At 62.5% G+C, this 25,314-nt stretch overlaps 2 protein-coding genes and 2 long non-coding RNA genes across 9 annotated transcripts; 3 read left to right on the forward strand and 1 right to left on the reverse strand.

Moving 5' to 3' along the window:
• The first annotated feature begins 3,589 nt into the window (after positions 1-3,589).
• Positions 3,590-4,410, forward strand: LOC138688671 (uncharacterized). The gene is made up of 2 exons (XR_011327565.1): positions 3,590-3,821; positions 3,927-4,410. It is a non-coding gene; the product is annotated as an uncharacterized lncRNA (long non-coding RNA).
• A 1,355-nt stretch (positions 4,411-5,765) lies between these two features.
• On the reverse strand, positions 5,766-10,149 carry LOC138688669 (uncharacterized). The gene is made up of 2 exons (XR_011327564.1): positions 7,857-10,149; positions 5,766-6,106 (listed from the first exon to the last, which is right to left on the reverse strand). It is a non-coding gene; the product is annotated as an uncharacterized lncRNA (long non-coding RNA).
• Positions 10,150-10,583: 434 nt separating this feature from the next.
• On the forward strand, positions 10,584-21,580 carry ZNF335 (zinc finger protein 335). Of its 6 annotated transcripts, none has more exons than XM_069800851.1 (28): positions 10,584-10,666; positions 11,068-11,299; positions 11,675-11,948; positions 12,362-12,439; positions 12,688-13,017; positions 13,164-13,298; positions 13,380-13,538; positions 13,656-13,914; positions 14,019-14,196; positions 14,279-14,391; positions 14,578-14,596; positions 14,803-14,919; positions 15,008-15,084; positions 15,203-15,363; positions 15,502-15,731; positions 15,812-15,920; positions 16,577-16,671; positions 16,828-17,102; positions 17,204-17,345; positions 17,417-17,806; positions 17,896-18,038; positions 18,399-18,538; positions 19,068-19,171; positions 19,307-19,384; positions 19,564-19,647; positions 19,821-19,886; positions 20,089-20,170; positions 20,763-21,580. In XM_069800851.1, the coding sequence occupies exons 2-28, from the start codon at positions 11,099-11,101 to the stop codon at positions 20,879-20,881; spliced, it is 4,158 nt and encodes a 1,385-aa protein (XP_069656952.1). In that variant the 5' UTR covers positions 10,584-10,666; positions 11,068-11,098; the 3' UTR covers positions 20,882-21,580. The 6 variants fall into 6 exon arrangements, with proteins under 6 accessions (XP_069656952.1, XP_069656966.1, XP_069656960.1 ...); XM_069800865.1 differs by having other exon boundaries at positions 20,766-21,580; XM_069800859.1 differs by having other exon boundaries at positions 17,207-17,345.
• A 1,791-nt stretch (positions 21,581-23,371) lies between these two features.
• On the forward strand, positions 23,372-25,224 carry LOC138688090 (iroquois-class homeodomain protein IRX-1-like). The gene is made up of 2 exons (XM_069798658.1): positions 23,372-24,118; positions 24,453-25,224. The coding sequence occupies exons 1-2, from the start codon at positions 23,942-23,944 to the stop codon at positions 24,930-24,932; spliced, it is 657 nt and encodes a 218-aa protein (XP_069654759.1). The 5' UTR covers positions 23,372-23,941; the 3' UTR covers positions 24,933-25,224.
• The last annotated feature ends 90 nt before the right edge of the window (positions 25,225-25,314 follow it).

Consider the following 25,314-nt stretch of genomic DNA (forward strand, 5'->3'; position numbering starts at 1 on the left):
TGCTTCTCCCAAAGTGCCGACGCTTGTGGGAACGGGAGTGGGGAAGGGGAAAGCAAACAGGGATGAGGAGCGAGGTGAAAACAGATGGCAGAGCAGAGAGAGAGGTGCAGCGTCAGCAGGGGAGGCAGGAGGGCCAGTGCAGCCTGGAGACACTGCCCAAGACACAGGTCCCAGGACAGGTTCCCCTTCCCCAGGTCTCACTAACGCCCGGCTCACAGGTCCCTACTGAGCCCTCAGCTGGCTTCGGGAGGACAATCTTCCCAGGCCACCCCATCCCTGCTGGTGCCCTGTGCTGCTGGCTCCCGAAGGCTCCAGGCTGTGCTCCTGCAGCCACCCCCTCCCTGCATCACCCCAGCTCTGGCTGAGCCGAACAAACAGCTCCTGGCCTGGCCAGAGGACAAACAGGTTACGCTGGCATCCAGCAAGGCTGGGGAATGGCGAGAGGAGAGGGGTCAAGCTCCCCTGTGCCCTTGCAGAGGAGCTGCGATGCCTAAGGGACGGCTCATCTCTGGGGGAGCATTGCCCGTGCGGGGCAGATGGGCTCACTGCGGGGGTTCATCCCAGGTGCAGGCTCTTCCCCGGACCCCCTCCCCACGCAGCCAGGGTCCCACAGCCCTGCTCCCGACCCAGCCGCATGCAGGGGAGCTGCCGATGCCAGCGGGATGCAGCCCCAGGGCCAGGGTCGGCCGGGTGCGGGGAGCTCACAGGCAGCGCAAGCCCCGCCGGGAGGAAGCGGTGCTGAGAAATCATGGGGTTGCCTCACACCCCGCCGCAGCCCTGCAAGAGCAGCTCTGGTTCCTCGGCAGAGGAAGTTGCTCCACAAGCAGCCGCCGTCCTTGTGCCTCGGCGAGACACACGTCCAGCCCACGGTGCCCACGTGCAGCCCTCTCCCGGTGGGACGAAGACCTGGGACCCCTGCAACCCGGCCACCCCCACCACCTCCCCTCCCTGCAGGGTCCAGCCTGCCGCCCCTCACCCCTGTGCATGGCACAGCTCTTTGCAAGGCAGGAGGCAGGGGCTCCCAATGCTCCCTGCCTGGCCGGCAGCCGGGGTGAGGACGGGGCTCTGCTGAGGCACCCTGAGGCCCCCGTCGCAGCTGATGGCTCCTGGGGTGCGTGGGGAGCAAGGCACCGCTCCATGCTTTCCGCTCTCCAGGCTGCCAGGACCTCAGCCCACAGCACACGGAACCGGTGCGGGAGCTGAATGCAAAAGCACCCCTGGAACAGCCTGGGCAAGGGCATGTCTGCCACCGGTGCTGGGGTGCAGCCAGGGGGGCCAGATCGAGCTCTGGTCTCCCCGGCGCTGTGGCAGATCCCTGGGCCTTTCCCATGCTATTCCCATCCCTCGTTTCCGCCGCATGCAGGAGCCGCAGCTACCACAGCTTGGGCACACCGCCACGGCACTGCCCAGCACCGTGCCGCCTGCGGCACCCCTCAGGGCAGAGCCATGGCCCAGCAGAGCAGAGCAGAGCAGCACTGGCAGGGATGGGGCTTGGAGGAGAGAGGGGGCTCGGAGCAAGTGATGGCAGGAGCCGAGAGCCAAGGCCCCGCACGCCGCGCAGCCTGTGCCAGCAAACCCACGCCTGTCTGGCCCCATCTGGCTCCAGGGTGCACCGGCTGCACGGTGCTCAGGCCAATGGCCCTGAGCATCCTTGAGCTGGGTGGCCAGAGTCCCAAGCGGGGGTCTGCTGGCCGCAGCTCTGCCCCCCGGCCCAGCCTCTCCCACTGACTCACAGCCCCGCTCGCCAGCTTCCTCCTGGCACCAGCCTGGGGGATTTTTTGGTGACTCTCTGGAGGCTCCGCAGGGAGCAGGGGCAGGGCCAGGGCAGCAGGGAAACCCCCGTGTCTGTCAGCGCAGGCAACCTCAGAGCTGGGCAGGGGAACTCCACGGGGATGGGCTTGGTGCTGCTGGCATGAACCCGGTGGGTAGCCCTGGTCCTGTGCGGGGTAGCCCTGGTCCTGTGCGGGGCAGCCCTGGCCAGCTCAGCTGCGGGGTCAGGCCGGGGAGCTGGGGCATGGCATGGGCTCCTTGGCATGGGCACATGGCGGAGGGATGCTCGGGGCAGCTGCTGCCGCTGGTGGGAGAGGAGGGCAGCGGTGAGCATGGGCAGCGCAGCAGGCAGGAGAGGCCTTTTGGCTGCCAGGGACCCTGGGAACATCCGGGCGCTGTGCCCAGCCCATGTCTGCCCAGGGACACCGTTTACACCCAGAGCCCCTGTAAGGACGAATGATATGGAAAAAACCATGCGGACATCCTCCGTCCCCGCCGGCTGCCCGAGCCACGAGGCTGCCTGTCACCACCACTGCTGCCAAAAGGGGAAGGAAGAGCCACCGCAGCCCCTTCCCACGCCCTTACTCATGGCCACCCTCACATAGGCAGGCACTGCGGGGAGACCCCCGTGGGAAACTGGTCTGGGACCCCGGCTGGGGCCGGATGCCTGCCTGGATCCCCGCCGGTGGGGATGCAGCAGCCCTGCCTGGGGCAGAGGCTGACGGAACGTGGCAGCACCTCTGCGAGGCTGCAGGTCTCCAGCTGGGAAGTGCCGGCCAGGCCAGCAGCAAGGTTTGGGGGGACTGGATGGAGCCAGGGATCCCCAGAGCTGGGCTGAGACCCTCCCCAGCTCTGTTCCCCCAGCACAGGTGAGCAGGGTGGGAGCCAGCCAGGGAGGGAGGACAGCACTAGCCCGCCAGGGGGGAGGTCCGACAGCCGCAGCCATGGGGTGCACCGGGGTGGCAAAGGTGGTGGGAGAGCTGAGGAGCAGGGTGGCAAGGGGACACCCGGCTGCCACAGTCACTGCCTCACACCTGGGCACCCAAAGAGCCAGGCAGGGGACAGGGGGGCTGCGGGAGCAAAGGGCAGGCCCAGGCGTGCGGACAGCATCGGACGCCCGCTTGGCATGAGGGGCCGGGCAGGAGTGCAGCGGCAAGGGGAAGCAGGGCCAGAGGGAGTCAGCATCTTGTGCGAGTGAGACAGCGCTGGGTCGGGGAGAGCACAGCGCCGGCCGCCGCGGGGAAGCATGGCCCATGTGGAGGGCAGGGAGCTGCTCGGACCTGGCAGCTGCCACAGGAAGCGCCAGTGCCATGGCTGCCATGGCAGAGCCAGGCAAAGCTGCCACCCACGCGCCAGCTGCCCCGGCCAGCACTGGCCCGCTGTACGACATGGTGTCCCGGGCACGGGGACGCTTGGCACAGGAGCGGGAACAAAGGCACAGGGAGCAGCTCTGCGTCAGAGGCTTGGAAGCCCCATTGCTCCTGCTCAAGGTCTCCAGACAGAAACAACATTCCTGCACACGCTTCCCGTATCTGCTGCCCCAACGCCAGGCCGTGTGTGGGCTGGGATCGCATCCTCCAGCTGGACCCAGGACCCTTCTTGGCAAACCGCACCGTGTGTCACGGCCCTGCAGCGCTCCCGGCACTGCCGGTCCCCAGCCCCGCATGCCTTCCCTGCCTGCCCGAAGCTCTGTGGATATACCTGCTCATCTCCCTGCCTCTTCCTGCCAGACCCTGCCTGTCCCTTGCCTCACCTAGGGAACTCCCCACCCCCTCGACACCAGCTTCTTGCGAATCCTTCACTCCTGTTTCCCCAGGCAGGAGGCGGTGTCCTGGCCCCCAGCCCCACTGCCTCCCCAGTCCCAGCACTGTTGCTCTCCGCAGTCTCTTGTCTGGGCAAGGATGACGCAGCTGGTGTCAGCCAGGCGGATCACCTCCACCCTGCAGGCACTGAAACCAGCACTGCAGTTTCATCACTCGGCAGCACCGATCCCAGCTGCAAACCGCACATGACGGATCCTCCCGGCTGTCACACTGGCTCCAGGCACCCAGGTGAGCGGCACAGTCACCTCCCCACATTGGGCTGGAACATCCCTCCTCCACACCTTCCCCAGCCCCTTCGCACCTCGGGAACCCCCATCTGTTTGGGTCCCACAGGGATGCTGGAGCAAGAATCTCCCACCCAGTGCTCTGCTCTTCCAGGCACCGGAGCCAGCGGCAGGCATGGTGGCACAGCCTGTGCCGAGGTAGCCGGGCAGCCTCCCTGCCAGACACAGCCCTACTGATGCCAGGAGGGGGCCCAGTGCCTTGCAGACCCCTGTGTGGAGCCCTTGCTACACGGCGCAACCCCAGCACCATGGAATGGAGAGGAAACCATGCTCCTGTCTGCTGGGAAGCCCTCAAGGTGGGAAATCCAGGAAGGGTTTGAAGAAACGAGTCAGCCTCTGGCAGAGGCATCCAAAATTGCCTTTGTATTCAATTGGAGGGAAAACAGCCCAGACCGTCCCATCTGCCAGGGAGCATGGTGGAGAGCCCGGCAGCCCCAGGGCTGTAGGAAATGGGTGCGAGAGCTCCAAACGCCGTGGGGTTCTTGTTGTGTTTCATGACTTGCTTTGCTGTAAACTCATTCCCATCCCTTCAACCTTGTCCCATCTCAGCCTTTGCCTCCAGCTTTGACCAACTTTTTTTCTACCAAGCTTTCCCCACCTGCCAGCAGCGGGAGCACAGGGCTCAGGGACCAGGTCTGCCCTGGCTCCCGTGGGCTGCACGGGACAGCACTGAGACTTTGTCACCTGTGGTGGCTTTGGGAAGGGGCATCCACAGGCAGCCTTGCTGCTGTCATCCCCTCAGCCACCCGGAGCCATCCCGTCTGGGGTGACCTGCCGGATCAGGTCCGTGGATGCCGTCTCCTGCACCCCACAGGGGTAAGGCAGGGGCCGGGAGGGGAGTGGGGCAGGTCAGGGCTGGAGCCGCAGACTCCTTGAGGCACAGCTGCTGTGCCTGACTATCAGCCAGCACAGCACAGCACGGGTGGGCAGCGCTTTGTTCCCCAACAGTGAGATGGGCACAGCAGCTGCCTGCTAAAATGGGAAGAGCAGCAATTGTGACAATGACGGCGAACCTGCCTGTCTGTCCGGCATGCAAAGGGGACAATGCGGCGCCAGGATCCTGCTGGCTGTCAGTGATGGAATGGCTCAGGAATAAGAAGCGGGGGTTTGTAGAAGGTGAAATATGGGCAAAACTCATTGTATTTAATTGTAAACTACAAGAAGCAGAAGGAAGAGTGGTAGATGCAACATGCTCGGATTTCAGTAAAACATTTGACAACTGTTCTAACACTTGCTGCCAAATTAATTCAGAGCAGCTCAGTTGTCAACACAGGCATATGGACAAAACACAGGCAGCCCAGGGAATGGCAAACAGCCTGGCCATTAGCCGGGGAGCTACCGGGGCTGCATGACCCTTGGGGCCTTTTAAAACTTCTTCTGCAGGCATGAGTGCTGTGGGAGGGGAGGAAGGCAGCTGCCGGGCTGCGGGAGCACTGGGGACCAAGGGAGCTGCTGTGCTGCTGGGGGAGGAGCAGGGCTGAGAGCATCCAGGCAAGAGTCACCAGCCCTGTGGACACCTCTGAAGACCACGCAGGCAGAGAGCAGCCCCGCAGCCCGCCCGCTTGGTCCTGGGGTCCAGCGACCCCCTCCCACAAGGCAGGGGGGACCGACCAGACCAACACTGAACCCAGTCACTGCCTGTTGGGGCTCTGGACTGCCGCCATGCGAAAGCTGCAGGGCCCCTCTGGCCTCTAAAGGGGACCAGCCATGGGCAGGGCTGCAGGTCTGGCGCAGGCTGGGAGCCCCCGCGGCAGCACCGGGGTATTGAGCTCCCCCGCTCCACAGGTGCTCGGCAGGACGAAGCCCTGCACAGGCGATGAGCGCAGGCGATGGGAACGGCCCAGCACAGCACGCATTTAAGGCCTCTGGGGCCCTGCTACACACACAGTTCTCCTGCCCACCTTGTTTATTTTACTTATATTTCAGTAATTTGCTGATTACCCTTTTTTAACTAACCAGCAGTGATGAATCAGCAGCACAGGAGAGGGTGGAAGCCGGTGGCCTTGGACCGTGGCTCTGAGGTCTCAGGTTCTGGGAAGGAAGCCACAGGATTCCTCCAGAAGGGGAAAAAAAAAAAAACCAACCAGCAGCAGCAGCCGTTCTGGCAGGCGAGGAGGGGCCAGGCAGCACCGCAGCCACGGCTGATTGCATTTCAGCAGCTCCAAACGCATCCTGGAAAGGCCGTCGATGGTCCCGAAGCCCCGTGGGAACAGCAGCCATGGCTCCGACCTGGGCGCAAGATAAGATACACAGGACAGGCAGCGTACAGCACGGCTCGGCGCCGCCTTTGCTCCAGCTTGCATGCAGGACGGCAGGCACCGATAGCCCAGAAGGCAGCAGGACACGAGGACACCACGGCCCCCTCCGGCAGGCAGGACCACCCAGCAGAGCGGTAGCAGGAGTGCCGGCAAGGAGCTGGGCTGCACACTCTGTCCAGAGCCGGCCTGGCCATGCAGTGAGTGCCACCTCACCCCAAGGAGAGCCCCTCCGTGTCCACGGCACAGCCGCCGGCAGAGCAGAGCCGGGGCCAGCGAGCTGCCTCCTGCCAAGAGGACCTTGCGAGGATATAAGTGGCCTCACTACGGGGTTTTGTCAGCTCCCCCAAGCCCTTGGGGAGCAGCTGGGAGCGGCTCCTGCCTGTCTCGGGAGCGTCCTGCCCGAGCCCAAGGGTGGCATTACGGCTGAGGCCACAGGTTCAGCCGCAGCCTTGGCGGCCACAGAAAACGGGGCATTATCCTACGACACTCCCACCCGCGCTAGTGCCCTGGGAAGCGGAGATCCCGGCAGGAACAGCCGGCACCAGAGGGAGGCTGCTCCCCGCAGAAGTGCCAGTGGCCCAGCGAGGCCCAAGCCCACGGCAGAGGGGCCGGAGTGGTGTCCGGCGGGAAGCTATCCCGGCTTGCTGCCACCCTGGCATGGAGCAATCCCCCGGGAGAGCCCCAGGCGCCTTGTTCAGGAGCCACTGTTGCTGGGAAGGAGCTGAGTGGTGAAGCAATCTGGTGTGAAGAAAAACCCATTTCCTGCAGCAAGGGCTGTTTTGCTCAACTGTTTTACAAAATGTGCTGATGCAACTGCCCTTCCCAGGTGGGATATAAATACGAGCCTGCTTGATGTGGATTAATGCCCTGCAGCTACACAAACATCACCAGCAATGTTTTCTTTAAAAAGAAAAAAGGAAATGAGGAGGAACAAACAGCACGGATGACAAAATCACTGACTGTGGAAGTCCGGGGGCTCGGGTTGCAGGGAGGCTGGAGGGGCACTGCCCTGGGCACGGTGCTCAGCACAAGCCACCACCTATTCTGGGACACTGACCGAAGCCATTAGCTCACGGGGAAGCTATTGTGGGAGCAGGGCAAGCCAGCGAGGCAGGTCAGCGTGGCCAACAAACCGCTGCCAGGGATGGGGCAGACCAATGTGGCCGAGGGGCGCCGTCGAGAGCAGGACCCTGACCAGACTCGCTAGGTCAGCGCACTCTCGCCCTGCCCCAAGCAGCAGCTTGTCTGGCTGTAGATCCGACCAAGCATCATATCCAGGCTGGAGAGCGCGGAGCTGGAAAAATTTCCACCGCCTGGTACGGCCTGTTAAAAATCAGATTCATTTCCCACTTGAGTCTTATCGCTTTATTCTCCAGCAACAAGCGTTTGTGTTGTCTTCTCAGCCTGTTCCCAAAAGGCCTTTAACCTGGCGCCCCCCCTGCTAAAGTATTTGGACACACATCCAATGCGTGCCGCATCCATTTTTGGATTCTCTTAAGCCTCTTGCTGACATTCTTTATGTTTTCTTTGGCCCTGAAATGATTTCAGGCACGGGAGCCGCCATGGCAAAGCATTATCAGAGAGGAGCTGTGTCTCCAGAGCAGAGCACGGGAGCTGTGCTTTGCCTGGCTTGGAAATTCTCCGCTCACCCCTGCTCAGGGGCACGGAGCATTTTTAAAAATAGCAGGTTACCCATCAGCAAAGCTCCCGCTGGTACAAACCTTTGAGACAAAGGACATGGGGTATCTCTGCAGGGTAACAGGGAAGCTTTAAGCAACTTTCCATCAGTCGAGCCAACACTGGGAGGATCCGTGCGAGCCCCTGGGGCTCCCAGAGGTCAGGCTGCTTTGCCCCGGAACCATCACCCATTGGGAAAATCCTTCACTTGTCTCAGACAGCAGCTGGCTGAAGGCAAAAAGAGAGGACACCTACTAGTCCAACACGAATCCATCCCATTTCCTCTGCCTGGGAGGCAGCTTTTGCCAGGGGTTCCTCCAACCCCCCTTCCGACAGAAATGCAGAGCTTCCCCCAACAGGGAGCACAAGGACGCCCCAAGCCCACAGACAGAGCCAGACCCACGGCTGGTCACAGACAGCGCCAGGCTCCTCCAGCACAACCTATGGAGAGAGGACATCAGAGAGGGGGCATTAGCCACAGGAGCCCCCTGCGTCCTCCCCAGCTCCACTTTCCACGCAGCAACTGGAGAGCTACGCAGCGTTGCTTTAAAGAGGAGTAATGGGAAAAAAACCCCAACCCCTCGGTCTCTCTCAGCTTCTGGCATGACCGTGATCACAGCAGCCAGCTGTGCGTGGGGACTCGGCACCTGAGTCACTGTCAGGCAGCACTGCTGCAGCAGGAGCGCTCGTGCAGCCAGCCCCTTCCCAGCTCACGCCAGCCCGGGGACGGGTCTCACTGATGCTGTCTCCCTGTGATAGACGAGGGCATAAACCTTTCAAGAATGTATTTAATTAGCTCGAGAAAGAGCTGGAAGATGCATGTGCACCAGGCTGGCAGTTCAGCGGCAGCTCCTCTGCTGCCTCTACCGGGCACACGGCACCCTGGGAAGCCTCAACAGGGGCAGGAGGTGCCGGATGGATGCGAGGGACCCGCAGAGCCCCACGGAGGAGCCCCGGGTTGAGGGGGGCTGAATCCAGCCACCGCCCCCCTCACCCCGGACCAGAAGCACCACCACCAAACAACGCAGAGTGCTGATCCAGCCCACCCCGCTCGTCCAACACCCGTCCGCTTGGATTTCTGGCAGGCTAATTCCATGCTCACAGCCTGTGCCAGATGAGACACTGTCTGTCCTTCCGCAGCTGGCACCACGTCAGCACCAGCTCTGTACCGGCCGTTCTGGCCAGTGAGACAATAAAACTACCCACCCAGACCTGCTCCGGACAGAGCCGCACTGCGGGCTGATTCAGTCCCAGCAGCCCTGGGACCTGGCCGGGATGCGGAGCCCCAACCCCCCTCACTCAGCGAGCACATCCCTTGCATGGGGGCTGAGCAGCCAGGTTCAGCCCAAACACATTCTAGCCTCCAAAGAGCACAGGCGCAACCTGGCTGCCTTTCTTCCAGAGAAAACCTGGGACAGAGACTTTCTCAGTAGAGCACTGCAGCACAAGAAAACGCTGGTGAGAGCAAGGAGCCACCCAAACCAGGGGATCATTAAAGATGTCAGTGCAGAGCAGGGGCTGGCTGGGCCAGGGGCCTCGGCCAGCAGAGGCCGAGCCCAGGCTCTCCGTCCACAGCTGAACTCAGCTGGAGGAGACGGCACGCCACCGCACTCGACGGCACTACTGGAGAGCTGGGGCAGCAACAGGCTCCCAAGTGCATCCCTGGGGGGATGCCGCGGTGGCAGGAGGTGCCGGTGAAGCCCCACCACCCGCAGCATGCTGGGAGCTCCTGGCCAGTGCAGAGCAGCCCCCCAGCTTGTCTGCCTCGAGCACAGGCGCTGGAAGTGCTGCCAGCAGCCGACCCAGGCCTGCCAAACTGGGGGCCCATCGCCACCTGCAGCAGGGTGTAAACCAACCCGGACAACAGGTTTTGGTTAGCAAGAGAAGAGAGGAAGACGGCTATTGCTCAGCTGCAGAACTGCTATCAAAAGAGGACAGTCTGGCTTCTACAAGACAGAGCAAACCTACAGCAGGCACCGTTCCCACACCGGGGAACGAGAGGGAAAGCGCTTAACAGCCTGAGACCGTGTGACCGCCGGGGCTGAACACGGCAAGGCTCCGGGCCCCCTGCGGGGACGGGCAGAGCAGAGGCCCCCGCAGCTCGGCCAGGGTTGCTCCAGGGAAGGGCAGCCCCAGCTGGGTCCGCAGAAGCGACCAGGAGCCGCGCCGAGCTCCGTGCCCACGGTGGGCTACAGAAAGGGAGCCGGGGCCGCACGGCACCGCTCAGGGTGCGGCTGCCCGGCTGGGGGGACGCGCCGCCGGGACAGGGCCGGGCCGGTGCTGGTCGGTACCGCAGAGCCCCCGCTCCGCCCGCGGCGGGATGGGGCTCGGGCTCCGACTCCGGGCTGGAGGGCACAGCCGGCGCGGCTGGGCCGGGCCAGGCCAGGGGAGAGCGGAGCGGAGCGGCGGGACCGAGAGCCCCGAGCCCCAGGCCCCGGCCCCGGCCGCGACCACTTCCGCTTCCACCTTCTCGTCACGTGACGGGCGCAACCCGGCGCGACGCCGACGCTCAGGGCCCGGGCGCCGCTTCGTGACGCAATGACGCAAACCGAGACGCCTTCTGCACGATCCCTCCGCGGAGAAAGTAGTCCCCGGCGGGGCGCCGAGGCCTCCCCCCAGCCCGCGGGCGGCGGGCGGCGCCGCTCGGTGCCGGGAGGCGGAGGCGGCGGCGGCCGGAGCGAGGAGCCGCGTCCCCGCGGCGGCGAGCGCCGCGGGTGGGGCGGGAGCCGGGGTAAGTAGTCCCGGCGCGGAGCTCCGCGCGGCCGTACCGCTGCGCGGAGCGAGGGCGGGGGGGGCATGGCGGCCGCCGTGATGCCGGCTCCGGCGGAGTGGCGGCGGGGCGGCGGCAGGCCGGGTGAGGACGCGGGGCCGGCGGCCGGGCGGGCCGGGCGGCTGGGCGGCGGGTCCCCTCGCCCCGCCGCGGCGGCGGCGGCGGCTTTCCCCCCGCCCCGGCGCACCGGGGCCGCCCCGCCGTGTGCGCGCGCGCGGAGGCGGCGGGCGGGGGGGGGACCCCGCGGCAAAGATGGCGGCCGGGGGCCGGGCAGGGCCGGGGGGCATGACGGGACCGGGGCCGCCGGGCGGGCGACGGGGCCCCGCGCCAGGGCGGCCGGGACACCCCCCCCGTTGCCCCCGGGCATGGGGCCGCGGCGGCTCCGGTCCCTCCGCGGGTGCCCCCAGGGGCGGCCCGGGACCCGCCCGGGGCGGCGGCGGCGGGCCGAGGCCCTGACGGCGGCGGCGGCGGCCTCCCCCCCTCAGGTCGAGCCTAGGCGGCCCCGGCAGGGCGGGCATGGAGGAGAATGCGGTGGAGAGCAGCAGCGACGCGGCCCCGCAGGCGGCGCGGGAGGAGCCCTCCGAGAGCGGCCTGGGCGTCGGGACCTCGGAGGCCGTGTCGGCCGACAGCAGCGACGCCGCCTCGGCCCCCGGACCCCTCTCCCGAGCGGACGACTCCGGCGTGGGCCAGAGCTCCGACAGCAGCGGGGTCTCCTTGGTAGGAGCTAACGGGGAAGGTGGGGCGGCCGTCGGCTCGGGGGAGGGAGGCGGCTCTGGGTCCCGAGGGCGTCTCTAGACGTTTCTGCCAAACTCGGCTTCAGGAGCCAGCCCTGTAGGTCAGCAGACCCGGCAGGCGCTGTTACGCTACCGGTTGGGTGTCTGCTTGCCGGGCTGAGGAGAACTCTCCTTGGTAGCGAGAGCAGCCCTGGAGGTTCGGGGTCCTTGGCGATACCAAAGGAATGGCTCTGATGCCTTTCCTGGCAGTTCTGCAGGGGTGCGCTGGTGTCGTTGGCATGTGCTGGCTCCCCCAAGGGCCTGGCTTGGCAAAGGTTTCTCAGCTGAGCTCTCCTGGCCTCTTTTTTTTTTCCACCAGGAAGAGGTGTCGGAGAGCAGCTCCAGCACGGATGCCATTCCCCGGATTTACCTGCCAGATTCATCCTCCATCGCCCAGTCCACCTTGGTCTCCAGTGTCTCCACTGTGAGCCAATCCATCATGGTGTCGGAGTCCCCACAAGTCCTGGTCCACTCCAGCGTCATCACTGATGGGGCCACAATCGTGTCAGACTCCACTGCGTCCACTTCCTCGGACCTAGGTTCTGCCATTGACAAAATCATCGAGTCCACAATTGGGCCTGACATCATCCAGAGTGAGTGCATGCTCCCAGCTGCTTTCACATGTGGCAGACCAGCCCACTCTCCCTCTGGAGTGCCCCGCGTGCAAACAGCTCAGGGGGCTGGGGCTGGGGAAGAGAGCTGCTGCTGTGCCAGACCTTGGGAGGTGAGGGGGAAATATGTACACGCATAAGTATGCATCTCGGTCAGCAGGGGTTTACTCTTCTTGCCTTGCTGCAGCAGCTGGAGGGTTTGATGAGGAGCTCGTGGCTGACGGACAGTCCTCCGTGTCCGGCTGCTCCTTCAGCCAGAGTGCCAGCAGCCTGGGGCAGGCTCTGTCCCTGGAGCCAGACCTTCCTTGCTCCTTCCCACTTGTGTCTGAAGTTGGGAGAGCCCCAGTGAGCCCATGACTCTACAGCCCCCACATCTGCTCTCCTTTTCCTCCCAGGCTGCATCGCTGTGACCAGTGCAGAGGATGGTGGGGCAGAGACTACGCAGTACCTTATTCTGCAGGGGCCCGATGATGGTAAGGGTATGCTCTGGGGTGTCCTGCGGTGGCTGCCTCTGCCCCTGAGCCTTTTGCAGCGAGGGTGAGGCCTGGAGCGGGTATCCCAGGTGCATCGGCCACAGCCCCTGTACCAGAGTTCCTGGGGATGTGCTGACTGTTGGGGGCTTGTTACTGAGCTCATGTTCAGCCCTGTGCCCCAGGGGTGGGTGCAGCCTTGGATGCAGGTGAGGGTTTGCTCCTTGGCTGAGCTGATTTTGGTGTTTCAGGTGCCCCCATGGTGTCCCAGATGGCCACTTCTGCTCTGGCCAATAGCTTGGCGATAGAAGCTGTTGCTGATGGACCTACCTCCACATGCCTTGACCAGCCTGGTCCTTCAGACCCTTCGGAACAGTTGGAAGTGCTGGAGCTGCCCGCGCAGCCAGATCAGGCCCGAGAGGCGGATGGTGGGGAGGAGCTGGACCAGCCGGACATGGAGACCCTGGAAGAGATGATGGAGGTGGTGGTGGTGCAGCAGTTCAAGTGCAAGATGTGTCAGTACAAGAGCATCTCCAAGAAAACGCTAATTAACCACATGAAAGAGCGGCACTTCCAGCCAGGTGTGTGCTAAGGGTTGAGGAAAATTTATCTTACTGCAGACAGGCTCTGCTCTCTTTGGGGAAGAAACAAGGTGGGGAGTATGAGTGTAAGGACCTCTTCAACTATACAGTCTGGTAAAGAGTTTTCATTCTGCTCTCTGTGGCAGTGGGTTCAGCTCTGGCTTTGAAGAAGGGACGTTCACGAAAGGGGGCGTCTGCTCCAAAGACTGCAGAGGAGGAGGTCCCAGAAGAAGAAGAGGAGGATGATATCATGGATGCTGGTGCTATTGATGACCCTGAAGGTAGGAGTTGTCCTCCCCACATCTTACATAGCTTAGTCTTTTCCCAGTCTCTGTCTGACAATTTGGGCCACTTACCTCCAGAGGATAGTGACTATAACCCAGCTGAGGATGAGCCCCGTGGGCGACAGCCCAAGTACAGCCGCACTGTCCCCACATCCAGCGAGGAGAGGCCACGTCGACGCCCGGGGAGACCCCGCAAGTTTCCACGTCTGGAGGACATGCCCCAGGATGTGCCTGAAGGTGAGGGAAGTGGGAGGCAGCAGCCCCATGCTGGGCTGGAGCAGGGAGCTGTAGATGAGCTCCTGGGAGCCTGCCAGAAGGGTGTGTGACAGAGCTGTGTTGCGTTTTGTCAAGTAGGAGGGGAGGTGGAGCCCTTGGTGACATCCCAAAGCACACCGAGCCGTGAGCTGCAGAACTCGGAAGCAGCCAGTTCCTCTGGCTTGGAGAACGGGACCAGCGAGAGCCTGGCAGAGCCCAGCATCAGCCAGTCTGATTCCGAGAACAAGGACCCTTCCTCCAACACCGGCCCTGAGGATGCAGATGTCATCCCCAGGAGGCGAGGGCGGCCCTCCCGCCGCTTCCTGGGCAAGAAATACCGCAAGTACATGGGGCGCAGGTGAGGGGTGTGTGTTGAGCCGGCGCTGGGCCCTCTGGCCTGTGCCCAGGGCCGGTCCAGCCCGTTTGCCACCACAGCTCTGAGCCCCAATCCTGTTTCCACAGGTACTACTACAAGTCACCCAAGCCCCTGATGAGGCCCTACCTGTGTCGGATCTGTGGCTCACGTTTCCTCACGCACGATGATCTGCGTTTCCACGTCAACTCGCACGAGGCCAATGACCCGCAGCTCTTTAAGTGTCTTCAGTGCAGCTACCGCTCCCGGCGCTGGTCCTCCCTCAAGGTGAGTGCTGTCTGTCCTGCTCTTGTACCGTTAGGGTGGCTGGTAGCCCCAGGTCTCACGGCCCCCACTCTTCTTCTCACAGGAACACATGTTCAACCACGTGGGCAGCAAACCCTACAAGTGCGAGGAGTGCAATTACACCAGCGTGTACAAGAAGGATGTCATCCGGCACTCCACAGTGCACAGCCGGGATAGGTAAGGGAGGTGCAGCCTGGCTGAATGACACTAACACTGTTCCTGCTGCCTTGGGTGGGCAGCCATGGCTGCCCCTTCCCCTGACCTCTGGCCCTTTCCAAAACAGGCAGTTTTGGTGTCTGGGTACAAGGGAGCTCAGACTTGGGATGTGGCTGACATGAGGGGGTTTTCTTCTTTCTTTTTCAGGAAGAAGAGAGCTGATCCGGTGAGTTTGGGTACTCTGTTGTCTTGTCTCTCAGCACTGTTATATGGGAAGAGGCATGTCTGGTTCTTCCACAAATTCTTGGTGCCTTGTTGAAGGCAGTGTTTCTGGATCACCTGAGGAAAGGCAGCCCAGGTCCTGCAGTGGGGAGAGGGTAAGGAAACTGGTGAGCCCCCCCAGGTGAGCTTATCTTTGTGCTCTCCCTCCAGCCCCCAAAGCTGAACTCCTTCCCGTGCCCCGTATGCAACCGTATCTACCCCATGCAGAAGAGGCTTACCCAGCACATGAAGACGCACAGCACGGAGAAACCCCACATGTGTGACAAGGTGAGGGGCGGGATGCAGCCTGGGGAACGGCTGGCGATGAGTGAGGCTGGACGGGAGGTGAATGCTGCTTTGCTTTGTTTCACTGCAGTGCGGGAAGTCCTTTAAGAAGCGCTACACCTTCAAGATGCACCTGCTGACGCACATCCAGGCGATTGCCAACCGCAGGTAGGAGCCTGGCAACAGCCTGTGGCATGCCCTGGTAGAGCCTGTGTCCTGGCTTCCCCTCAGAGGGGAGGACAGAAGGTCCCTGCTGCCTGTGTGACAGGCGGCTTTGTGCTGGCAGGTTCAAGTGTGAGTTCTGTGACTACGTCTGCGAGGACAAAAAGGTCCTGCTGAATCACCAGCTGTCGCACATGAACGACAAGCCCTACAAGTGCAGCTTCTGCAAGTACTCCACCTTCCGGGAGGACTTCCTGGTGTCGCACATGGCTGTCAAGCACACGGGTGAGAGGAGCTGCCTGCCTGTCCTGTGTGCCAACATCCTACACCCCCTGCTTCTCCAGGAGGCAGTCATAGCCTGTCTGCTCTCCCTGCCGTCCCTCGGGGAACTCCTGCTTAACTCCCACCTCCTGTGTCCCACAGGAGGGAAGCCATTTGCTTGCGAGTTCTGTCACTTCACCACCAAGCACAAGAAGAACCTGCGCCTCCATGTGCACTGCCGCCATCCTGACTCCTTCGAGGAGTGGGCACAGAGGCACCCCGAGGAGCCGCCCTGCCGCCGCCGCCCCTTCTTCACCCTGCAGCAGATCGAGGAGCTGAAGCAGCAGCACAGCCAGGTGCAGGCCCCGGCTGAGCCAGAGGCAAGTCCACCGGTGAGTGCCGTTGCCTGCGCCCCAGCTCCTCCTGGTGCTCACTGGCTCCGGCCGCGCTGTCAGCTCTCTCTCTTACACAGGCACCTCTTGGCCCTGTCACCTACCATGCGGTCCAGGCCGTCCCGGGAGCAGAGCCCCCCATACTCTCGCAGGATTCCCTGGGAGGGGCCACCATCATTTATGAACAAGGTGAGTCAGGTCCCAGCAAAGAGAGTGGGGATGGGGAGTAGGTGAGCCAGTGCATGCCTGACTGTCGTGGTTTAACCCCGGCCAGTAACTAAGCACCATGCAGCCACTCACTCGCTCCATGCCCTCCACCCCCAGTGGAGAGAATCGGAAAAAAAAAGTAAAACTCGTAGGTTGAGATAAGAACAGTTTAATAGAACAGAAAAGAATAAAATAATAATGATCATTATAACAAAAATAAAATAATAATAATAGGATTGGAATATACAAGTGATGCAGAATGCAATTGCCCACCACCCGCTGACCGACGCCCAGTTAGTTCCCAAGTAGTGATTCCCCCCACCCCCAGTTTATATACTGGGCATGACATCACATGGTATGGAATACCCCATTAGCCAGTTTGGGTCTGCTGTCCTGGCTGTGTCCCCTCCCTCCCAACTTCTTGTGCCCCTCCAGCCTTCTTGCTGGCTGGGCATGAGAAGCTGAAAAATCCTTGACTTTAGACTAAACGTTACTTAGCAACAACTGAAAACATCAGTGTGTTATCAATACTGTTCTCATAACAAACTCAAAATATGGCACTATACTAGCTACTAGGAAGGCAAGTAGCTCTCCCAGCCGAAACCAGGACACTGACCCTCCCCTTCTGACCCTGACAGATGTGGCTGGATCAGCAGAACTGGCCACGCAGACCGCCCTGGATCTCCTGCTGAACATGAGCACTCAGCGAGAGCTGGCCACGGGCTCGCTGCAGGTGAGGAGGGCGGGGGGGGGGGGTGGGTACTGTGCCTGCCAGGAAGTGGCAGGGGGAGGCTTCCCAGCCCTCCACAGTCTTTCCACAGTGCCTAGCCCTGTTCCACTTCAGAGGGTGTCTTGCCTTCCTCTGGCTGAGCTGCTGTCCCCTCCGCAGGTGGCAGTGGTGAAGCCAGGTGATTCAGGAGAGGCGCAGGCCCCCTGTGAGCCACATGCACAGGAGGAGGGGGCAGAGACTGAGGAGCAGCAGCAGAAGTTGGTGACGCTGCACATGGCAGAGCCTGGGGAGACGTTGGTGCAGGAGGCTTATGAGGAAGCGACCTTGGGTGGCTCAGAACTACAGCAGATCACTATCCCCTTTGGCGGGGCGACAGAGTACAGCATCATCACACCCATCAGTGAGGAGATTCAGGCTCCAGGCACGCTGTACAGGTCAGCTGTATGGGAGGAGTGGGGAGATTTCTGACCTCAAATGAGGAGGCTTTAGTGGTGAGGTGAATGAGGCAGATCCTCCCTGACCCTGTCCTCTCCAGCAGTGAAGAGGAGAGCCCTGCAGAGACCTCCCATGCAGTTGTGGTGAGTGAAGCTGTGATGACAGAGGAGGCTCTGAAGGAGCATAACAATCACTATATCATGTCGTCCGGCATTCCAGGGAGCCAGTTCCATCACATTGAGGTAAGTAGCTGAGCTTTCTCCCCGTCTCGGGCAGCAGTGTGAGCAGGTGTGATTGGGTGTTTCTCTCTCAGCCCCTCAGCGGGGACGCTGCCTTTCCCTCGCCTGTGGAGGGCCAGGAGGCACAGCCTGCCAGCGTCAAGTGGCCCCTGGTGCAGTGTGTCACCAGGCAGCTCCAGAAGGACTCGTCTTTATCCCCAGCCTCCGAGGGACAGGAAATCTCATCCCCAAAGGTCAAGTGGCCTGCGCTCCAAGGCATGGCCAAGAAGCTCTCATGCAAGGTTTCCACAGCCAAGAAGCTCTCGTGCAAGATTTCCACAGCCAAAAAGTTTTCATGCAAGATTTGCACAGCCATGTTCACAGGGAGAGCAGAAATGGAGAGTCACAAGAGAGCCCACATTGGGCCCAGCACCTTCAAGTGTCCTGACTGTCCATTCACTGCAGCCCTCTGGCCGGAGGTTCGGGTAGGTTCCCTGGCACAGAGCAGCCCTGGGAACAAGACGTTTGGAGAAACGGAGGCTTTCTGACCCTGCGCTTCTCCTTCTGCCCCCAGAGCCACATGGTGCAGCATGCCAGCCTTCGGCCACACAAGTGCACCCACTGCAGCTTTGCCTCCAAGAACAAGAAGGACCTGCGCAGGCATATGCTGACACACACCAACGAGAAACCCTTTGCCTGCCAGATCTGTGGGCAGAGGTGAGTGAAGCTTGCTAGGTTGTGGCTGCTTCGAGAGATCCTGTAGAGCTCTTCAAGGCTCAAGAGGAGATAGGATGTTGGCAAAGAGCTGGCTGTGCTGGCCCTACTCCAGGAGCAGTCCCCTGTTAGAGGGAACTCTGCCCTTGAGAACGGTTCCTGCTGCAGGTGGACCCAGCTTTGTCTCCAAGGAACTTCTGCATGGGGAGATTCAGTACTTGGGCCTGACGGAGATGTTTTGGGAGCGGGGATGAGCCATGTTCTAGGATGTGCTTATGGTGCTCATGGCCTTGGTCTCTGCAGAGAGCACAGAGGCCCTGCGCTGCCCGTGGTGAACTCCACCTCACTCTGTTCCTTCTGTAGGTTCAACCGTAATGGGCACCTCAAGTTCCACATGCAGCGTTTGCACAGCTCGGAGGGGAAAAGGCCAGGGGGGCCTGCAGCTGCTGCCCAGCAGACCATCATCCTGAACAGTGATGAGGACACACTGGCCACCCTGCAGAGTAAGATGTGTCCTTGTGACTAGGGGTGGTCTGTGGGTTTCCTGTGGCCAGAGCCCTGTGCGGGGATTCACCCAGCTTGGGGGCTGAGCAGGGCTGAGATGGGTCAGGGCCAGGAGATTCCTGCTGAAGATTAGGATTGCCAACGGTGGCAGGACTTGGTAGGTCCAAAGATAAGGGGACTGGGTGAAGGGAGCTCTCCTGATGAGGTGCTGACTGTTGTGGTTCTGTGCAGAACTAGGGGTCCAGTGTTTGCTCCAAGCAGGTCCCAATAGATCAGTACGTTGCAGGAGCAGTGGTGCTGTGAGCAGCTCATGGCTGAAATGGGAAGCGGAATTCACAGTCTGATGTGGAGGTTGTGTTTTGCCCACAGTGACCTTTGGTTTCCTTCATGTTGGGAGAGTTTGGTTTAGTTTCTGACTTTCTGTGAGCAGAGCTAAGAAACTGTCCTGTGCTCTTTGTTGGGGTGGGCACCTGGCAGGGGCTGGCCGCAGCCCCAGCAGTATCCTCATTGGCTTTCTCTGCATTCCAGCGGCTCTGCAGTCCGGCCAGGCAGTGCTGGCTCCTGAGCGGCTGCAGCAGGCTCTGGGGCAGGAGCACATCATCGTCGCACAGGAGCAGAGCATCACGAGCCAGGTGAGTTGGGCCCATCGGTCTCATCCTCCCACCCTGTGTGGCCGCTCCCCACGAGTTGCGTGGGTTCCCTCCTCTCGGAGGGCTTGTGGTCAGGCCCACCCCCACTGACAGCACTGGGCGCTTGCTGACCTGCAGGAGGAGGCTACTTACATCCAGGAGATCACAACTGCCGACGGACAGACAGTACAGCACTTAGTGACCTCTGACAACCAGGTGAGGGAGAAGCATCTCCCAAGAACCAAAAGATTCTGTGCAGCTGGAGCAGGAAGAGCTGGGGGCAGTGGGGAGAGGCGGGTGGAAACAGGCACAGAAGCCAGACAAGAACCAGCCCTGTTGTGGTGTAGGGGATGGGCAGCGGTGATGTTTTTGGGTCTGAATCCCTGTGTTTGCAGGTTCAGTACATCATTGCCCAGGATGGTGTACAGCACTTGCTTCCCCATGAGTATGTTGTTGTCCCGGAAGGACATCACATCCAGGTAAGCTTCAGGCTGTCTGCTCCCTTTGCGTGGTGGATGGGGCTCATGAGGGTGCTGTGTGTGGGGCTGGGCCTCCTGCGCCCTGTGGCTTGCTCTGTTCAAGTCACAGCTTTGTTCAGGGGCAGGGACGCCCACTAGCCCTGACACAGCCTCACTGTGGCTCTTGTCCCCAGGTACAGGATGGTCAGATCACCCACATCCAGTATGAGCAGGGCAGCCAGTTCCTCCAGGAGCCGCAGGTAAGGGGCCAGACACAGTGGCTGGAGCTGACGGGACTGCCATGAGACGGGCTCTGAGCAAATGGGTGGAGATGGAGGGAGGGAGGGATGTGAAATAGAAGGTACATGCAGGTTGGTGATTTGCTGCAGCAACTGTGGCCAGAGCAGCACTCCAGGAGGGACCCTGCCCCTCCCAGACTCTCCTGTTCTCTCCTCCCTGCAGATCCAGTACATGCCTGTCTCACCTGAGCAGCAGCTTGTCACCCAGGCACAGCTGGAGGCAGCTGCACACTCGGCAGTCTCAGGTAGGACCAGGGCCCCGGGGCTGAGCTTTGGCGTAGCTCTGGCAGTCCTGTCTCCCTCCGGGTCTCGGGGTGCCAGTCCTGCTGGGCAGTTTGCGATGCCTGTTAGCAGCCACTGAGATACTGTGGTCTCAGCCCAGCTCTGCCTGCAGAGGCTGCTCGTTTGCTGTAGCCAGCAGGGCAGCCGCGCAGCAGTCCTTGGCAGAAGGTCTGGGGTTGGTGAGGCTAGGTTGCCACCTTGCTGCCTGCCTCCCTGTAATTCTGGGAAGCGGCCAGCCTTGGTGTCTGAGGGGAGATCTTTGCTGGTCCCAGCACATCCATTCTGGAATAGTATCAGCTCCCTTCCCCCAGAGATGAGTTGCTTTGCTGGGAGGTGCAGCAGCTTCCACAGGGTGGAGACACCCTGACGTGTGTTTGCAGAGTTAACGGGAGCTAAGCTCCCTGCTGAAGCCCTGCACAAGGCGTGGTGGCCCTTGTGCTCTTGTACTCCTGCCCATACTCTCTGGCTGTTCCCCACGGAGGGGGGCCCTGGGCAGCCGCCTGCTCTCTCCCGCCCTTGGATGCGAGGAGACACTGACCCCCCTCTCCTCTGCAGCAGTGGCTGATGCTGCGATGGCCCAGGCGCAGGGCGTGTTCACCGCCGAGGCGACGGCTGAGCAGATCCAGCAGCTGCAGCAGGGGATCCACTACGATGTCATCACGCTGGCGGACTAGCACCGGGGCCGGGCCCGGCTGGCGCTGGGACACACGTGCTGAGCAGGACAGCTGTACCAGGCAGGAGCCTCCTCAGCCAGCAGTTGCCTTATTGCTTCGGGGCTACGAGGGACGTGTCTGAGCGTGCCACAGCCAGGGCATGCTGCCGCTTGGCCACGTGCCACGAGGGTCCTGCGCATCCTCTCCGGCACAGGCAGCTGTCTCCAGCAGAGACTGCGCCGCAGCCGAGGCGCTGAGGCAGGCTGCACGGTGGCAGCGCTCTCATGTGGACGGTCTCTTTGCCTGTTGCACTTGATGGTCTGAAATCCCTTTTCCTGAATCATGTCTGTGTGGGCCAAACTCGGATCGACGTCTGCCTACCATGCAAGGATCCTGGGAGAGAGTGCAGCCGCACAGTACGGTACGAGAGGTGTGTGTGCAGCCGCAGCCACGCGCTCCCCGCTCCGCAGCTGTGGGGTGTGCGGTCCTGGCGTGAGGGCAGCCGTCCCTCCCTTGGCTTCTCCGGCCTGCGGGCAGGCAGCAGTAGGGCTTTGGACTGGAGGAACCCAGGGTAGGAAGAAGCATGGGTGGAAGATGTTTTATTTTTCTTCTGAAGAGGGATGGACTCTGGAGTTGGTTTGTAGGTGGTTGCGGGAGGGGATCGATTCTGACATTCTCAAGCTTTGACTATGCTTATGAATAAAAAGGGATTGAAACCTGCATATGCGTCTGCCTGCAGCGTCTGTAGTCCTACCCCCAGCCAGCTGGGCTGGGCAGGCCCAGCCTTCCCGCTGCCTCCTCTGGGACTGGGCTGCAGGGATCCCAGAGCCTGGCACTGGGGCTGGGCAGGTTGCTGCCAGCAGATGCGGCTGCCCTCTGCTATTGGCTTCCTCCTGCCCGAGTGACCTTGACTCCTGGGAAGTGGGCCGGGCAGCTGGTACAACGGTGGGCTTGGGGCTGGAGTCATGAAATTAATCGAGTGGTAAACAGCCTAAATCCCATGTAACTCTGTCCCAAACTACACACGCTGCCCCTCCCTGAGCGGATTGTCTGGAAGTATTTACATGTGATTATAACAGCTAATCTCAGAGTTTTAGTTCTATGCTTTTGCATTAAACTGATTATCCGCGGAGGGGAAAAAGACCTAGAACCACCCAACTCCAGCAAGAGCTTCTGTGAGGCCGGAGCCCTGTAGCTGTGGGACTGGTGCAGTGTGATCACTGGGCTCTCAGCCGCACTCCCCATCCGGCACATGCAAGGGACGGGGACGGCACTGGACCTTGTGCTGTGAACGCAGAGCCTGCTCTGCCCAAAATGACAGCAGCAGCCTTCCGGCCCCGGCTGATGGGGGTACCCACCGGCTCCAGGGAGCCCACTGCTTGTCCCCTGCCTCAGGGTTGCAGGTAGCAGCCTGCCTGGGCACCGGGGCTGCTGTGGACTGGACCCCTTGACCTGCCTAGCTGGGGGAGCGGGGAGTGGGTGGCCCCACACTCCCCCTGGGCAAGCAGCATCGGCTGCAGTTGGTCGTGGCTCTGTCCTGGCTGTGGCTGTATCCCGCTGCCTTCACGTCTGCCTGCCGCCTTGTCCATGCCCAGTTGTGCCGGCGTGCGGCTGTGCTTGTCTGGCCGTGGCTCGGTCAGCATCCAGCTGTGTCCATCCGCCACATCGATGGCTGGCCGTGGCCCTCCCTCTCCAGCTGTGCTGCGCAGGGTTAAGGCACACCGCAGCAATCCGCAGGCGCTTTCCTAGATTACTGCCCCATTATCTAATAAAGCGGATCTGCGGTGCTGCCGCGGCACTGATTAGGGCTCAGGAGTCCTGTGGGGACAAGGTTACAGGGCTGCTGCAGGGTCATGGCCAGGGCTGGTGCTGTCCAGCCCTGCCATCCCCTCCTGGCTGGCGGCTTCCACGCCTGGGGCTGCCAAGAGCACGGGACCAACCCGAGGTGGGGATGCGTTTGGGATGGATGGGACCAGAGCTCCTGGCCGCTGCACATGGGGAGCTCCGGGTGCTGCTGCGGCTCTGGCCATGGGGCACAGTGGGGCTGTGGGAGCTCGGGGCCCCTCAGCACTGGCACCTTGGCCTTGGGACCTTCTGCTATCACCGGGGACCTGCAGGGAGCCTGGAGATGCGGCAGGGCTCATTAGCACCAGTGACCTTCCCCTTCCCGTCCCCGGCCAGCGCTAAGCGGGTTTGTTACATATTTAATATCTTGAGAGCGTTATTAGTCAGTATTTAATGATGGATACAACCTGTGGGATAATCCCAGTCTGAGCGGGAGGCAGAGCGGCAGGAGCCAGGCGGCTCAGGGGGTCGTGGGCTCTCGGGTCCCCTTGTGCAGCTGCCCACCACTGCCCTGCCTGCCCCTGCTCTGTCAGCAGGCAGGAATGCCCCCATGCCTGCAGGGCTGAGTGCCCACCCAGGCAAAGGGTCCCTGGGGCTGCGGGGCCCCTTCCCCTTCATCCCTCTGGAGCGGCGGCACTGGGGCTTGGGCGAGGACCTGGCCAAGCCGGAGGAGGAGCAGACTCCGGGGCAGCACCTCACACGGCTCAAGCCCTGCTGGGCCGTGCAAAGGTTTTCCTGCTGGCCTCTGGCCCTATGACCCGGCCTGCTGTGGCATGGGGGGCTCTGCTGACCCCTGCCCTGGGGCCAGATCAGGGCTGGGGCCAAGGACGGGGACTGACGGCTCTTGGCACTGCGATAAAGCCCCGGCTGTGCTGTGTCCCATGCGTGTCCCCATGTGCGCTGCGTCCCTGTGGCCATGGGGCTCACATGGGCCCCCGTGCACCAGCCCCCGGTGCCACTGCACCCCATCCCTGTGGGCTGTGCTGGGGCCAAGTAGGGTTGGGGGGCCGGCGGGGGGTCCTGGTGTGGGGTCCTGGCCACATCCTGGCTGGTGGTGGGCAGGCGGGGAGGATGCTCCCCGCCCGACACTAGCTGGGGAGGGGGAGGTATCAGCTGCCCCAGATCCCTGCTGCCACTCTCGTGGGTGCTAATACCCCCTAATCAGCTGTCAGTCACCACGGACCCCGGCAGCTATAAAACACCCGGGAGCAGCTCCCCGGCTCCTCTCCCTGCAGCATGGCAGCTCCTCAGGGCGAGGGGAGTCCAGGCCGAGAGCCGGGGGGCTGCGGGGTGCCGTGGGGGGCCCTGCAGGGACCCCCCGAAGCCCTACTGCCCTGCCCCTGCCCATGCCCCTGCCCCGTGCTGGCCGGCTACAGCCTGCTGCCGCCCCCCCTAAGCTTCCTGGCGCCCTCGGTAAGTGCCACACGGCAGCTCTTGGGGGCTGGGACGTGGGATCCCCCCCTCCTGGGACCGGGCTGGGGCTGTGTGGGGTGGTTCGGGTCGGGGCTGGGGAGCTGCTGTCCTGGGTCCCCTGCACTCCCCCAACATCCCCCTGCACCCTCCTGCACCTCGGCCGTTTGGAGTGCGCGGTGCCAGGCACGGGAGAGGGCAAGGATGGGCAGGACCCAGCTCTGCCCCCTCCCATGCCATGCACGAAGGGCTGAGCCCCCATATCCCCCAGCCCCTCTCCTCTGGCTGCAGGTGTCCCTCACCCAGTCCTGCCCTGATATCCCTCTGCCCCCTCCAGGTCTCGCCAGCCTACGAGGTGCCGCTGGGGCTGCCCGCGGAGCCGGGGCGGGTGAAGGCAGCTGCGCGGGAGAGCACCGGAGCGCTGAAGGCCTGGCTGGCACGGCACCCCAGGAACCCCTACCCCAGCAAGGGGGAGAAGGTGATGCTGGCTGTGGTCAGCCGGATGAGCCTCACCCAAGTCTCCACGTGGTTTGCCAATGCCCGCCGGCGCCTCAAGAAGGAGAATAAGGCTGGCTGGGCACTGCGCGGTGCCTCGGACGGCGAGGACAGCGAGGGCGAGGGCACCCTGCCAAGTGCCCCACCTGGCCCCAGCCCCATGCAGGATGGGTGCGGGGGCAGCCCCGAGCAGGGTTCAGGCCCTGGGCAGGGCAAGCAGCCCCAAAAACCCAAGATCTGGAGCGTGGCGGCGATGCTGGCATCTGCCCCCAGTGAGACCGGGTGCGCCCCAGGGGTGCCGGCGGTGCTGGAGCAGGGGTAGGGCTGGGGCTGTCATGCTCTGACCCCAGGGGTCAGGTGGGGGCTGTGGCTGTGGGGAGGGGACAGCCCCATGGCTGGGCAGGGCAGGACAGATGGCCTCGGGATCCGGCAGCTGTCCGGACAAGGAGAGCAGGAGGTGTGGGCAGGGAGGGACATGAAGCACTAATAAATGTGACTGTCTTGGGCCTCCTGGTGTTGCCTGTCTGCGGGGGGAATGCCAGGGGGGATGCTGGCGTGGATGCAGTGGTGCCAGCGGGGATGCTGGCAGGGATGCAGGCATCTGCACTGCCAGTGTTGCTGCAGGCAGCTCCACCACCCCCAGGGAGCAGGGCAGAGCCTGCCCCAAGCCCCTCGGGCTGCCCCTTGCCCAGCCCCATCTGCCC

Source organism: Haliaeetus albicilla, chromosome 2 (assembly GCF_947461875.1).
Source record: "Haliaeetus albicilla chromosome 2, bHalAlb1.1, whole genome shotgun sequence".
In the NCBI taxonomy this organism is placed as follows: Eukaryota; Metazoa; Chordata; class Aves; order Accipitriformes; family Accipitridae; genus Haliaeetus; species Haliaeetus albicilla.

Excerpts from the sequence above, each read along its gene's own strand:
- ZNF335 (XM_069800851.1), top strand. The coding sequence starts at position 11,099 with ATGGAGGAGAATGCGGTGGAGAGCAGCAGCGACGCGGCCCCGCAGGCG. Across the intron at positions 17,346-17,416 it reads GCCAGTTCCATCACATTGAG|CCCCTCAGCGGGGACGCTGC; the intron begins GTAAGTAGCTGA and ends TTTCTCTCTCAG. Across the intron at positions 19,887-20,088 it reads AGTTCCTCCAGGAGCCGCAG|ATCCAGTACATGCCTGTCTC; the intron begins GTAAGGGGCCAG and ends TCCTCCCTGCAG.
- LOC138688090 (XM_069798658.1), top strand. The coding sequence starts at position 23,942 with ATGGCAGCTCCTCAGGGCGAGGGGAGTCCAGGCCGAGAGCCGGGGGGC. Across the intron at positions 24,119-24,452 it reads TAAGCTTCCTGGCGCCCTCG|GTCTCGCCAGCCTACGAGGT; the intron begins GTAAGTGCCACA and ends TGCCCCCTCCAG.